The 16,181-nt window shown below is 33.4% G+C and overlaps 2 protein-coding genes across 3 annotated transcripts in view; both read right to left on the reverse strand.

Moving 5' to 3' along the window:
* The window catches only part of tei (irregular chiasm C-roughest protein teiresias), a 762,167-nt gene that overhangs the window by 443,948 nt on the left and 302,038 nt on the right, over positions 1–16,181 (reverse strand). The gene's annotated exons all lie outside the window — the stretch shown is intronic.
* Positions 11,727–12,633, reverse strand: LOC141481095 (uncharacterized). The gene is made up of 2 exons (XM_074172207.1): positions 12,430–12,633; positions 11,727–12,365 (listed from the first exon to the last, which is right to left on the reverse strand). The coding sequence occupies exon 2, from the start codon at positions 12,360–12,362 to the stop codon at positions 11,727–11,729; it is 636 nt and encodes a 211-aa protein (XP_074028308.1). The 5' UTR covers positions 12,363–12,365; positions 12,430–12,633.

Consider the following 16,181-nt stretch of genomic DNA (forward strand, 5'->3'; position numbering starts at 1 on the left):
TATACAGGCTGATTCACGGTGGATGACACATTAGACGTGCCGGATCACTTTGAAAATTCAATGGAGAGCATTTTCGGACATTCTCTACCTAACTAAAATATTTTCGACATAATATAATTTTTGGAATATATAACAATTACCAGACAATTTTTATTGATTTTTTTCATATCTATCTATTACCATTTTCGAAATATAAATTATTAACAATTTTTTTCTTTGGAAATCATGACCTTCCAAAATGCTGATATCTTTGAGTTCAGGAATACTATGGTACCAACATTCATTTTGGAGTTAGGTAATACTCGGAGGCTTCCCATACTTCAGCGTGATTTCCGTTACTTTAATACAGGGTGGCAAAAAAATAGAGTTTTCTCGTTTGCTCGAAAAAGTATCTGAAAGTTGATTATTTCAAATGGAACACCCTTTATTATTACAAATTCAAAAAGCTGCAGAAATTTCCTTTCTCTCTATGCATCATGCGTATACCTGACTAGTAAAATTTCAGACTTTATTTGTGAAAATGTCCCTTCAGAATGCTATTCCCATTCTGTATTTTATAAGCAGAACATGATTACTATTTTACAGTAACGTTGTGACAGTCTTCTGATAATATTGACATTTTCGTCACTTCAGATGTTTCAAATACCTTCAAAATGATGGATCGAAACTATTCAAACGAAGTTCTTGTAGAAAGTTCAACGAAATGTATCCGAATCTATGGCAAATGTCTACCGCGTGTCTTTACACGCCTGAAGAAATTATTGTATAGCGAAACACGTGTTGCGTTCAGTGAAAAATCTCGCAATTCATTTTTTTTAAGTACTATCGTCCTGACACGAGCAGATTTGTCTCGTCCGGTAACATAGAGTCTCGATCTTATGCAAAAATGGCGTCTTCTGAAGTTGAAAAAGGTGCTGATGGGAAATTGCAGACAATTATTTTCGAGCAAAATCTCTGAAATGAGCCAAAACTCCGAAATGAGCCAAAACTCCGAAAAATCTAATATATAAAAATGGATGTTTGTTGGTTGGTTGGTTGGTTGGTTGGTAAGTGATAAACTTCTACATCGCTCAACCGATCGTGATGAAACTTGACATGAATAAGTAATTTTTTATAGAGAAGGTTTTTAGGCTATCAATTTTTCTGTAACTCGCCACTAGATGGCGCTGTAGAAGAATTTTTTTGAAAGCACTGTTCTATAACGCTGCGCACGCCTAAGTTCGTTGATTCTGATTCTGTCAAAACATTGGAACAGCAGCGATTCAGCAACATAGTACTAATTAGTACTACAATTACCAAATTCTACGCGGGCGAAGCCGCGGGCAACAACTAGTATATTATATGAATGATAGCTTTCTATGTAAGTGAAATTTCATATCATTCATTCATTCATGAACGTAGCGTTCCTACGAATGATATTTGTTTCAATTAAATAATGAATATTTGGACAACAAACTGAATAGGATTTTCTTGTAACTTAATGTTGATAGATTAAAATTAGTCGTTAATGAGCTTTTTCTTTTAGTGTGCATCTGAACGAAACTTTTGTGCATGATCTACACATCTTTGTAAATTGTTTATTTCGAACTTATTCATTTTTAGATGAAACAACTTCTATGATAGAAAACAGTGCGTCAAAATAAATGAAACATTTAGTTCTTACTGTATCATAGAATATCGAGTCCCCCAAGGATCGGTATTGGGGCCTGCCCTATTCAATATCTACTTGAATGATTTGTTTAGGGTCAATTCAGAAGGTACCATTATTAGTTTCGCTGATGACACAGCTATATCGCGCTTATACCTGGAAAGAATTGAAGGACAAGGTTGAGGGAGATTTCATAAAAGTTGTCAGTTGGTTTAAGAGCAGGAGCAACACAAAAAAAACTCACTTTGTACCTTTCACTTATTTCAGCAACAACTTGCCAAATTATACTTCGTTGGAAATCCATAATGACAATGACACAATGAATATAAACATGATAGAACATATAAAATATCTTGATATAATAATAGATAGAAATGTAAGATGTAATGAGCACGCAGAATATGTTGCGAATGAAATAGGGTTTCTACTGAACAGATTAAAATTTTTCAAAAAGATTTTTGACATAGCACAGCTACGAACATTATATTTCAGTCTAGTACAGTCCCATATCAACTATGGAATGATTGTGTGGGGAGGTATAACTGATATTCATCTCAGGGTTATCAATGTCACTCAAAAATGTCTCATTAAATTTATTTTCAATAGAGATTAAACCTATCCATCTGAAACACTTTTCACAGAATGTAAATTTTTTACATTTAGGCATCTATATTTTCTAAGAATTGCACTGTATCATAGAAGATATGAAACAAAATTATTGTCTGTGGATCGTTTGCACAATACCAGATTCAAGCAAAAAACCTAAAGGATTTCTAAAGTAAGCACATCTCTAAGTCAAAGATTTCTCACATACTTGTGCCCTCTTGCCTATGCAGAAGTTCCATTTGAAATAAAGTATATTACAAGTGATAACAGAACTGAAAAAACTGAAATTATGGCTAACTAATATAACAGTAGGTAAGATAAATGAAATATTGGAACGAAAAAAAGGAAGTAGTGATACAAAAAGAAAAAGCACATGTTCTCACAAGAAAGGATATTTACATATTTAAATATTTACAAGTATAAATGGAAATAATTTCACAATTCATGATCTACACGAGCTTCATACGTATATTTGAACTTTTATTCATACGTTTCAATCCACATCTGTCATTATTGTTCGCCATATTCTGTTCTGTTGCAATCTTTCTGAACAAGGACTTACCTTATAGAATAGACCGCAACTCCATACTCAGAACAGAACATTGAATGAAATATAAGACATATGACTTTCGATTACTCTACGTATATGGTGTATGAATGATGAATGTTATGACCGATAGTTTAGTTTGTAATGTTGTTTGTTCACTGATTCATGTTCATAATATTTTTATTTATTTTACCATTTCAACTGACATCACACCCAAAACGTCTTAACTTAGTTTATTGTTTCAGTTTTTTTTGTCATACATAAGCTCTGTGAGCTTCAGTGGCTTGTCATGTTTATTTCTGCATTTCTTCTTGTTATGAATCTTATGAAATAAACATTATTATTATTATTATTATTATGAGGGGTAACTTTTATTTTCCACTCACGAATTCAAGAGGTATCCAGAGTGCACTATAGCGTTAATTCCCACTGAAACGCAGTTATCACCTTATAACAATGGATCCAACGGAGGGAGCGCGATAATTTGCATAGTGAATTTATTTGATTAGCAGCTAATACACGAGTGCAGAAGGAGAATTGCATAATATTCTGGAAACGGTTTATATAAGTGCATCATATATCATGTTGATTAAGCTCCGAAAGGTCTTTGTGTCGCCATCTTCGGCTGCTGGGCAGAAATTAATTCTGTGAGATATTGCACGGATGGAAATTGAAATAGGTGGATCCGCAGTGCGCCGGCATATTAACTTTTTCATTCGACGTAGGGGAAGAGACATTGGAAGGCGGAAATTTATGTTTGAATATGTTTATGGAAGGTTGTGGCATGTAAAATGATGAGTTGTTCATAATTTTCTTTATTCAAATTGAAATTGGTATTGAACGTTCACCTAATACATACAGAGATGAATACTTGAATCTGCTGAGTGAACACGGATTCGTATCTACAATCAATGAATACACAAGAGTCAGTAAAAATAGCAAGTCCTGTATAAATCACATTTTTGTAAAAACAACAGGAATCTACCATCTTCTTACCCCTGTAGTCCTGAAAATGAATATTACTGATCACTTTCCCTGTATTCTACAGATTAATCAGACATTTGAAGAAGAAAATAAAAAAAAAAAACTTCAACAAACACCGTGATTTATAAGAGTATTCTGATGGAAAAAAGCTAGTAGAATCATTGGAGAATGAAACATGGGACAATGTCTACAATGAACCTGATCTAGATTTTGCTACAGAAAAATTCAAAAGGATTCTTAGTAATAAAATTGATTCTAATATATTGAAGAGATGAATCAATAGGGAAGAGGTCAAAATAACTCAATGGATCACAGAAGGACTAATGAAATCAGTGAATACCAAAAATGCTTAATATAAAAAACTACAAGCTTGCCCAGAGAATGGAACCCTCAAAAGACAATTCAAATCTCATAAAAATAAACTAGAAGAACTAATTACAAAAACTAAAGCTGACTTTTACAGAAAACAACTGCAAGATAATAAAAATTGTCCTAACAAACTATGGAAATGTCTCAAATCCATAGGCCACAAGAGTAATAGTAAAGAAAAAATCAGGAAAGTGGAATTACCGTCGGGAAAAATTTCTGACAAATCCTCAGAAACAGAAGTAAAAAAAATTATCCAATCTCTTAAATCAAAGAAATCCCCTGGACCCGATGGCTTCCGATCAGAAACTTTAAAGATAATTGTAAATCAGATTTCTAAACCGCTCACCTTTTTGATCAACAAGGCTATAAGAACAGGACAATTTCCAACAGCTTCCAAGGACGCCATAATAAAACCAATTCATAAATCCGGAAGTATGAAAGAGATAATTAACTATAGGCCAATATCGCTCATAAGCAATCTAGCTAAACTATTCGAGAAAATCCTAAAAGAAAGAATAACAAATTATTTAAATAAACATAAAATTCTATCAGACGAACAGTTTGGGTTTGGAGAGGGTAGGTCGACGGAAGATGCAATGGCATATGTAACAACACAAATCTACAAAAATTTAGATAAAACTAGACCTTCCCTATGCGTTTTCGTCGACCTAGCTAAGGCATTTGATACTGTCTGTCACGAAAAACTTTTGAAATGTCTAGAAAAAATTGGATTTCGTGGAATCGCGTATGAACTCTTTGAAAACTACCTGAAAAATAGACAATATAAAGTCATGGTTGGAGAGAAAATGAGCTCAAGCAAAACAATGAAATACGGGGTATCACAAGGAACAGTTCTCGGTCCGCTCCTTTTTAATATATATCTAAATGACCTTTTTAATCTTGAAATATCTGGTGACATAGTGAGTTTTGCTGACGACACGGTAGTTATTTATCATTCGAACACATGGGCTGAATTGAAAACCATCGTCGAAAATTACTTCCCAAATATTATCGAATGGTTTGCCAGTAGAACTCTCACGATAAATTCAGATAAGACTTTTTTGCTACCTTTCGCACAATATTCCAAAAACATGCCGATGTACAAAACTTTGAAACTTAATACGGGTGATATGGAAATAGAAATAAAACCCAAAGATAAAATAAAATACATTGGCATACTCATAGACAGCAAATTAAAATGGAATCACCACATTGAACATATTCTGAAAAAAATAAGATCATTGATTCCCATGTTCAAGATTTTTAAACAGGTGTTTGATCCAAATGAAATGGAAATTCTGTACAACTCTCTTGTTAGACCACATATTAGTTATGGCATTCTAGCATGGGGTGGAGTAACCAACAACTTACTCAAAAACCTAGAAAGTACCCAAAAGTGGATCTTGAAAATAATCCACAATAAAAATTTCAATTACCCTTCAGAACTTTTATATAAAGAAAGCAAAGCGCTAGATGCACGGCAACTATACTTCCAAAGTATAATATTGCATTTTTATAAATATAAAACTGATTTTAAGCGAATAGATCATGTATACAATACGAGAAATAAAGCGAAAACAACTGCTATACCAAAAGTTGCAAAAAACATTATCGCAGAGACACTTCACGTACCTAGGACCCATAATATACTTAAAAATACCAACAAACCTTACTCAAATCCATTCACTTGGTTTATTCAAGAAAATTCTCAAAAAATGGCTTCGTTCTACGGCAAGAATGGAAATACACAAATGGATAGATAAGAAAAATAATTACTATACCTAGTTCCATATTTTTTCAATTTCAAATTGTTAATCTAGTATTGTTCTGCTGTTTACCTGCAAATTATTGTTGTATATTATATATATATATATATATATATACATATATATATATATATATATATATATATATATATATATATATATATATATATATAGACGTACATATATATGTACATATGTGTATTTTTGTATCTGTATATGTATGTATATATGTGTGTATATGTGTATTTGTCTGTATATATGTCTGTGTATATGTATATATACTCTATGATATCTATATAAAAAGGTTATTGTTTCCCTTATAAGCACAAGGATATATCCTTTTGTGGGTTGACTGTTATATTTACCATATATTTATTCATTTATTTATTTATACATTCATTGTATTACACAATCATGTTTATGGAAATATATTATTATTATTAAAAAAAAATATATATTTCAGTATCAATCAGTGGGCTGTAATATGATATGAGAAATATACAAAGTAGCGTACTGAAAATCACCCACACAGTTGATTTGTAATAATAATTACGTGATTTAAATAAAAAACCAATATATACAATAGTTAATTCCAAACCACAGTGTATATAATTTTCCTTCGGAACTATTATTGTTTCGCTATCCTTTTTGTCTTTATATACAGGGTGTTTCCTAACTACGGTACGAAACTTCAGAGGATGATTCGTTCGGTCGTTTTGAGAAATTAATATACATTAATATATGTCCGGGTTTCCTTGGTTTCTAAGTTGAATTTAAAAAAAAACGATATTTATAAAAGATCATAAATATCTTCACATCAATTTGGTTGAAATTTGCTTCAGTTATTTGAAATAATAAGGCGCTTATTTAGCCATAATAGATTGAAATCAATGGGCACCAAAAGTACGCCACTGACTGAACTAGAAGAAGTTATACTTGATGCGATAGAAGGAGATCTTTCACATAGTACCAGGAAGATTGCACTACTGCTGGAAGTCGGCCCAAAAACCGTATGGACAGTTCTAAAAAGCAACCTCCTCTAACCAAATCACATACAGCAGGTCCGAGCTCTACTGCTTCACGATTTTCACTCAAGAATAATGTTTTGCAGGTAGTTGATTCATACGATAGCATACAATGATATTTTTCACCAAATATTTCATTTACGGACAAAGCAAGTTTTTCACGAGATGATATTATGAACTTCCACAATGACCATTTTTGTACCTACAAAAATCTTCACGTTATCAGAGAAAGTAATTTTCAGCGATAATGTTTGCTGTACGTTTGGGTAGAAATGATTGGTGACTACCTAATAGGCCTATTTTTTAACCAGCAAGTTAATGGGTGAATCTTACACGAAATTTTTGCGAGATCATTTACCCATTTCCTTAGATGAAGTGCCGGTACTTGTGAGAGGCAACATGTGATATATGCACGACGGGGCTTCAACTCATTTTATCGCTGGATTGGACGTACCGGATCTCAAAATTGGCCAGCTTGTAGTTCTGATATGAATCTTCTAGATTTCAATTCATGGGATCATCTGGAGGCTCCTGTTTATAAAACTTGAGAAATCGAATAATTGACAATTGCAATGTCATAAGGAATACTCCAGGTATTATTGAACGTGTCAGACAATCATTGACATATCGATTGCACTCGTGTATTTTATCAGAAGGTGAACACTTTGGTCATTGATTTCAAGGTCGAATGTGTTTATTATTTACTTTTGGTTTTTATTTTATGCTGGCCATGGATAGTTATAGAAGTGATTTTTTTTTGGGAAACGAAACTTAATATGAAGAAAACAGAAGTGACAAAAAAGTTGTATTTTTAGTTGATTAACTTAAAAAAAATAAAAACTTCAACAAGTCAGTGGCGTCCTTTTTTTCCCAATATTGTTGACTGTGGTGGACTGAGACTCCACTGGACCCAATAATTTCAATATAATTTCGGGCTGAATAAATGCCTTATTACTTCAAAAATAGAATATATAGAACGGTATCCAATGAAGAATTTTGGACCAAAAATGTCCCAGGAAAATATGAAAATTTTAAAAGACTAACTATCAATTTGGCCACTATGTTTTTAGCTCGATATACGTATGTGAAACATCTGTCTCAAAGATGCATTTTTTGAAAAACAAATATCGTTCGAGATTAACAGACGCTCAGCTAGAAGACACACTTTGAATGTGCTGTTCCTTTCGAGAAACAAACTATAAAAAACTGGCTCCATACAGTCGGTGTAGTTTCTCTCTACAATATTTGTTTTTTTTTGGCTTCGTTAAATTTTTCCACAGTATCCGGACCCCACCTGAAACTACTTGTCGACCCCTGTTCTGAAGATTTCAGTAAAGTCTGAAAAATAATATACTTCTCGATTGTTTCATCATGTGTGTTTCACTCGAAATATTTGTAGAAATGATATGAAGTGAGAAACGAAGTGAAACAGACCTTTAGAAATTCATCTAGATGAAATATATTTTGAAAGAATGAGCACATTTGATTCTTGGAATTCTGTAAGATGTCCTCATGAAAAAGTTCATAAAACCCTGTTTACATTCAGTTATAACAATTTTTTAGACCTTGATTAAGAAAAATACTTCATGAAATTTGCATTGAATCTCCCATGTTTGTGTAATTACCCATGAAACTCACACCTACCCAACTAGATGAAACATAACCTACATATTATACGATTTCAGTGAAATTGGATACTTTTCTGCGTCGAAACCGAAACCATTTTCATTATTAACATAATAGGACTGACTCCAAAGAAGAGATATCCCAGTTTCGAAAATTTAGTTACGATGAAACTATAGGAACGCTGAGCTTCAATGGATTAGAGGTCGAGTTTTAAAGCTTTATTGTACGGTTTTCGTTGAGTTTGAGAGAAAAGTTGAAAGTCTCCAGATTATAATTTTGATTCAACAGATTCAATCCAGTCACTTGCGCAGTTTTAAATTAATTATTCCATGGTGATCCAGAATCCTGGAAGTATAAAATTTTATATTAATGAACTCATCACGGGTATCTGGACGAAAAATGCAGCATCGCGATCCATCATATGTCTAACGAACTTAGGAAATTAGTTTGATTGAGTACCTGCGGGATTTTTATGGGCTGTAGCACAAAATCGATAGGCGAATATGATTTGAAGGAGAACTGAATGATATATTATGTGGTTTATTGTTCCAAATTAGTCAGGAGAAAAACAGATGAACGATGAAACCTGACTGCAATAAGATAAACTTTTTGGCGTCATTCATTGTATTATATAACGCGATGAAATTTGTAATCGGAAATTCACTGACCTCAGATACCAAAAAAGTTAAATATCTTCAAATTTAAAAAACAGGACAGTTCGCCTTGATAGCTAGAAAATTCTGTAGTTTTTTCATGGCACCAATAACTATAACAAATTTTGCAGTATCAGGCTAATTGTTTTCTTTTTCTAAGCTGGAGGAAAATAACTATCATTTTTAGCAACTGACTTCGGTATTGTAGCTTGTCAAATCATCTTTGTTTGTGGCACTCGTTTTCTCAAAAATAGTTCCTCACAAGTAGGCATCGATAGTTTTTTCTGCATCATCAACGCTATTTTTTTTCCGAAGGTCCATGTTCCTATTACACATCAACGATCTATTACAAAAACCACGAATCCAATATGTTGCTTTCTTGACAAAAGTGAACCTGTCTCTTCATTTCAACAACAAGTTTCATATTTCAATGCAGCCCAAAAAAAAATTAATTGGTTAGACAGAAATTAGTTTTCTCTAACGTTAGTGGAATAGCAACGAAAACTTTTCAGAAACTTGGAACATTATTTCGAACTAGCAACCGCAAAAATTCATCTGGGGATGGGTTTTTATAATAGTCCTTGTATTATTGGTTATGATAACAAAAAACAGAAAATTTTAGAGCAGAATAGAAATTAATGTATACTGAACAACAAACAGAATGGTTTCCACTTACATGATGCACAGTTGTTTTAAAAACTTCCTTACACATTGAGTACAATGATACAGTTACAATCAATATAAAATATAACAGTTAAAAACAATAAATAATAAAATGACCATGAACAAATTCAGGCACATTTGAGCATGCGAAGGAGTTGTCTCTCTGTAATACTGAATAGATCCAGTTCATAGTTCCTCATCATTTTGTTAACGGTTCCGAGACATTATTGATGAAGAGACATTGTTCGAGATACGGAAAAGATTGTCTCTTCTTCTCAGTCTTTGTCTGGTACAATGAAATCAATGGTTTAGAGAATTTCAGATACTTTCAGATTTCTAAGAATGTTGAAAACAAAAATTACTTCCGAGGACTCACGGCGGTCTTTCAATGGTTCCATATTAAATCCTTGTAATTGGCTGGAATACGATATAAACAAAGGCCAGACCTTGTGTTTTCTAATGAAGAGTTTTCTTAATAATCATGTCTGGATTTTTTCTAAAGTATCAGAATATCAAAAAGTCTTTGGTATCCAAATCACACAACCACATTCCAGCTTACAATGAACAATGGAATTAATAAGATTAACAAACAAGTATCGTGATTGAGTTCACAACTAGATCTTAACCTTTCGGTGGTGACGTGTTGCCGTAGGCCACGAGTGGTGACTTCGGTCTACCACACCGATCAAGTTTCATCGTCTATATAACGTCATGAATTGTATAAACTATAGGATTTTAATGAAGTAAACTTTTATTGACTTTTTTTTCAAGTAAGTATGAAAAAAATGATAAGTCACATGTTCCAAATATAGAAATTTATTGCAGTCTTGACAGCGGTATTTGGTTCTTCTCTTCTTCTTTGAACTACAGTTGAAACATCTTCCGAAAATATTTTCCGTGTTGCGATTTGCCTCTGCTACTTCTAATTTACAAATCTGACATATTCGAACTCTAAGAGGTCTTGGTAAATTTTGAGACATTGCACGGATTTTCAAATGTGGTTCAATCAGACACAACGCAAGATTTTCGAGAAATTGGCGTCTAAGAACTCTGCTCTGGGGTTTATTTGCACAAAAGATAACTTGCGAATTGATTCCAGATAAATTTAGCAAACTGTAAAAAATTACCATTTGCCATCTTCGAGTAACTCTTGCAGTGTTATAAGATGCACATAATTTGTCCACTACGTCAACTCCCCCTTTAGTACGATTATAGTCAATAATTATATCTGGTTTTAAACTATTTCCATCGATTTTATCGTCACTGTGACAAGTGGAGATCAAAAGAACATTTTTCTTCTTTTTGGTACATAGGAAACGAGAGTACAATCTTTTTCAAAACCGAACATACTGGAACCAATTGGACGATTTTTTCCTTGAACAAATTCAGGCGGTATCTCCTTTTTGTTTTTTCGTATAGTTCCAACTGTTGTTAGGTTCCGTTGTATAAGTTTTTCAGCTAGAGGAATACTTGTGAACCAATTATCGGTTGTAATATTCCGACCAGACCCGTGAATTGGTTCACACAACCTATCGACTAAAGAAAGTGTCGATGTATTTTGAGCAAATGGACCATCTGGTCGAGTACCAACATATACTTCTAAATTAGAGGTATAAAATGTTTTTGAATCGCAAAGTGCAAAAATTTTAATCCCATATTTATTGGGTTTATTTGGCATGTACTGCCGAAAAGAACAGCGTCCACGAAAAGCCTCAAGTTTTTCATCAATTGTAACTTCTTGTGACAGATTATAATTTCGTTTACAGTTATCAATAAATTTGTTGATGAAACTCCTTATTGGGGCTAATTTGTCAAGAGCTTGTCTCTCTGCCCTTGTTTCTAAATCATCAAATCTGATATAGCGCAAAAGAATACGAAATCGTTGGATTTTGTTGTTTTGAATAAGTGTTCTATGTTCAAATTATTATTATTCTTCACTCCACTGAATAAGAGCAGTCCTAAAAGTGCCTCTATCTCTTCTCTAGTGGTAGGTCTTGTATATGTTGCTCGATTATATTTATGTGATACGCTCTCTAAATAAGAATTGGTATTAGTAACAATAATGTTTATCATATCATTGTCAAAAAAATTTCTCCAAATATCTAATGGATCTGTTATTTGTTTCAGAGGGCCCCTCACACACGGGAGTTTCATTCTTATTATATTCTTAGAGGGAGTTTTCACATTTTGGTTTGGCATGTGCTTGTTCCATTTAGTAACTTTATCTTTACCAGTAAACGTTGGTTCTTGGACTATCTTCCTTTTTTGAGGAGGCTGTTCTTCTTCCTCTTCTGGCTGTTCTTCTTCCTCTTCTTCACTCTCTAGCTCTTGTTCTGTGTCGCTGTTATTCTTGTCTTCTTCCAAACGATCTTCCATATCTTCTTCCTCGTCATCGTACTGCTCTTCAACAATATCCTCAACAGTTAATTCCATAAGGGCCATCAGCCGTTCTTGTTCACGCTCATAATCACCCATTTTCTTCAAATAATTAAAATATATTGAGTTATGAACTATAATTTTCATTATCTTCTATCGTGCTTACAGAAGTTTGCGAATTAATATATTTTTCTTCAATAACAATTCCCTAACCGCAACAGTGACTTCGGTTTACGACACCGAAACTTGACATAACCTGTTCATAAATTATTTTGACAACACACCACTTCGTCTTAGTATCTAACGGAACGTAACTGAGAGATACATGGGTGGAATTGTAAATATTATCCCCCACTCAAAAGTTATGGAAGGGGATGTGACGCATCGGTATGAGAAACCGTACGTCACCACTGGAAGGTTAAGACAAATCTCGTTTTTCAGTAATATTCAGATACTAAGTATTCAATGTGCCGAGAGAAACTGAACACACCAGCGAAAATGATCCTGAGATCTTTCATCTCATTGATTCTCTGTAAATTGGTGTGACTACTTGAATAGTCTTTGATAGTGGGTAACTTCCATGTGAAACTCATTATTTTGCGTTCAGCTTCGTGGAGAGTTAGGCCAGATGATGAAAAGTAATTAGATAGATTATTCAGATCAGCTTGAAGTATAACAGAATTTTTTTCGCTTTCGATAGGAGAAAGTGAGGATGCCTGATATACCGAGGAACGTTACAAAATCGAGCCTTGTGGAACTCCCGAAGTAGCGACGAATTCGAATAAACATACGTTGTTGAACTGTGTTCTGTTGGATAGATAGCAGTCAGAGAAATCAAGTGTAATGTTTGTGAAACCGTATGCTTTCAATTTCAGGATCAAAACCACGTGGTTAACTCTGTCGAATGCCTTGGTCAAGTCAGTGTATATAACATATATTTGATAGCCACTTTTTATTCCATCCGTAACAAAGTTACTAAATGTGCATAAATTGTTAATGGTAGTATTGTTACATGAAGTCATGCTGTTGGTCGATTATAACTGAATCCACGTGATTGTATACTCGATTATATATGTATCTAGTTCAAGTATCTTCGACAAAGCTGGTGGAACTGTTATGGGTTTGTAATTTCTTACATTGTTCTTATTTCCGCTTTTGTGTATTGGGGTAAACCTGCCAATGTTTTGAAAGCTTGCAAAACGATTTTCTTTTAGAGAAAGATTGAATATCAATGTCAGAGGCTGCTTTAACAAGTCACAGTAAGCCTTAAAAAAGTAGGCATACGCATTCATAAAACTCAGCAACAGCAATTCTAGTGAAAACATTGATCACTGGCAATATTTGAATCCAAAAATTTTTAGATTCGAACATTCACACCAAATCCATAGTACTGCTTCTCGTTTTGAAATAAAAAATTTGGATATTTCCTCCCTCTTTCAATTACTACATTTTGTCGAGAGTGCATTAATGTATAATGCATGAACTTTAACTTTCCATGCGGTGGTTCAAAATTTTATGCAAGATGGCTTGTATGTAAATTATTCTAAGTGTTCCAGAATAATTCACAACTTCAGCATTGTTCGGAACTCATAATCATGTAAACAGCTTATAAGCTGATACCAACTCTTCACAATGAAGTGTGGAATACGAACCGGATGCATATTTCATTCGGGTAGGAAAAAAATAAAAGAGAAAAACTGAGTTCAAATTATATGAAATGATTTTACGACTTTTTACTTTCAGAATATAAAATCATGAAGATTATTTGGTATGAAAATGAGCAGAGAAGACCATACTTGGTTGCATGAGCAACTAAGTTTGGCAATTAAGTACACTGTTCTCATGGGATTCAACAATTTCGAAATACAAATATCTAGTGAACATCTCCAATAACTCCACCTTCAGATGGTTATTGTGGCAGTCATAACACCCTTCTACTTTATAATCAACATTCTGAATCTATTATTCACAACTCCGTGCCTGAAACTTAAAAACTAATATATGATGGCGTGAAACAGAAGGATACAAGTTAGAGAGACAAGAAGTCCTCAAAACTGACAAAACTGAACAAGAAAAGAGGTGAAATGAGAATCGGGTAAGAACCGTTTTTCAATATGTCGCTGTTAATAAAATGTCATACTGTTAATATCAATCAATCAATCAAACATTTATTGAATCAGTTTTCATTTACAATCACATTAGGCAAACATCATCATGAAATACTGGGTGATACAACAGGTCAAACTATTATAAAAAATCAAATAAAATAAAAATAAAATTACTAAGCTACAATCAAATTATGATTCAAGGAGAAACTCATCCACAGAGTAGTATGCTTTCTGCAATAGAAATCTTCAGCTGCCTTTTAAAGACATTGATGTTTGAGGACTTAATCTCATCACTAAGCTTATTATATAGAAATAACAAAGATCATAATCAATGACTCTTTACAAACTTGAAGAGAGACTAAGAATCTAGAAATTAATTTAGCTGAAATGTCAATATTTCAATGAAAAATAATTTTTGGTATCACCAATTGAAAAAAAAAACAGAAACAAATGACGAAATGAAATTTAAAGTTATTTTTGTTCTTTTCAAGTTTTGTAGGAAAAAAGTTGCGGTTTTGGAAAGCTTTCAGCTTCCGATTTGCATCTTTTTTTGAAATTCCTGTAATAATCTCACATCTGTGAAAAACTTCTGTTGATATACCTATTCAATTTGTTTCTATATATTTTCAAAAGTTTTCCACTCTTGAAAAACTGATGAAGAAATGCAAGATTCCATTAATAATTGCGGTGTTTTAAGTATTTGAACAATACATTACTGAATTGACGCAGTTATCCCAAACTCTAATCGGATAATTTTCTCGACAACATTTGTCTAGTTGAAACCAGGTTGATTCTGCTGACAGGACTGCGAACAGTTATGATGTTCCCTAGATGGCTCAGGGAGTGGTTTATAAAATTCCTCGTGTCAATAAAAATCGATTTTTGTCTTTCCGATTTTTTTTGAATACTGTACTACAAATCCACGTAGTACCACACCAAGAATAACACAAGAAGACATTGGTTTTCTCCAAAAAGATAAATGTCACCGAACCGGATATACTAATGTCAGACCAAACAATTCCGTTTTCTGCTTCGATAAGTTTGTTGGGGGGTTGAAATGAACACCAATATGTCTTGGCACAATCATATCGCTAGAATTGTAAAGGCTGCTTCCCAAAAGCTTGAAACACTGTTCCGAACCAGAAAATTGTACACACCTCAGCAACTGTTGATGCTTTATTGAGACCAGATCAGACCTTATTTGTAGTATTGTTCTCATGTATGGAGCTCCGCTCCTAAGTATACCCTGAAGCTGCTGGATTCCATCCAGAAAAGAGTCATCCGCCTGATTGGAGATGCTAACTTCACTTGCAACCTTGACAGTCTGCAGCATTTGAGTAACCACTTCGTAACTTTACCCGTCTTCAATATAGTTCACCCAGTATCTTCGGAACCAGACGTACTAGTACAGTCTTCTTTTTTAGATTTACTCGATTGGTACAGATCTGCCAGGTTTATCAGATGTATCGTCAATACACTTTCTTCTTTCAGAATATTTATGACTCTCTGAACTGAAATATTGATATTTTTTGAAGCCACCCCCCTCCCATCAAACCGAAATTTATTTTTCCACATAATTTGCGAATCGATCGAGTTACTACGTTTCATATTGATATTTCAGATTTATTTGTGAATGTAAGAATTATGTTGTATATTTTTTCATTGAGTGAAGCTAAAAAGACTATTATATTCGTTGGAAACGAAACATTCGAGGAAAGCAAATTATTTAAGAAATCCGTTCGGTACAGTTCGAAGTTGGGACATGTGAATAGGATGTGATTTATATTCGCTAAAGGAAAATTATCACATG

Source organism: Leptinotarsa decemlineata, unplaced genomic scaffold (genome assembly GCF_025532065.1).
Source record: "Leptinotarsa decemlineata unplaced genomic scaffold, Ldec_3_MD MMD2_tig00000035_RagTag_RagTag, whole genome shotgun sequence".
Classification (NCBI taxonomy): Eukaryota; Metazoa; Arthropoda; class Insecta; order Coleoptera; family Chrysomelidae; genus Leptinotarsa; species Leptinotarsa decemlineata.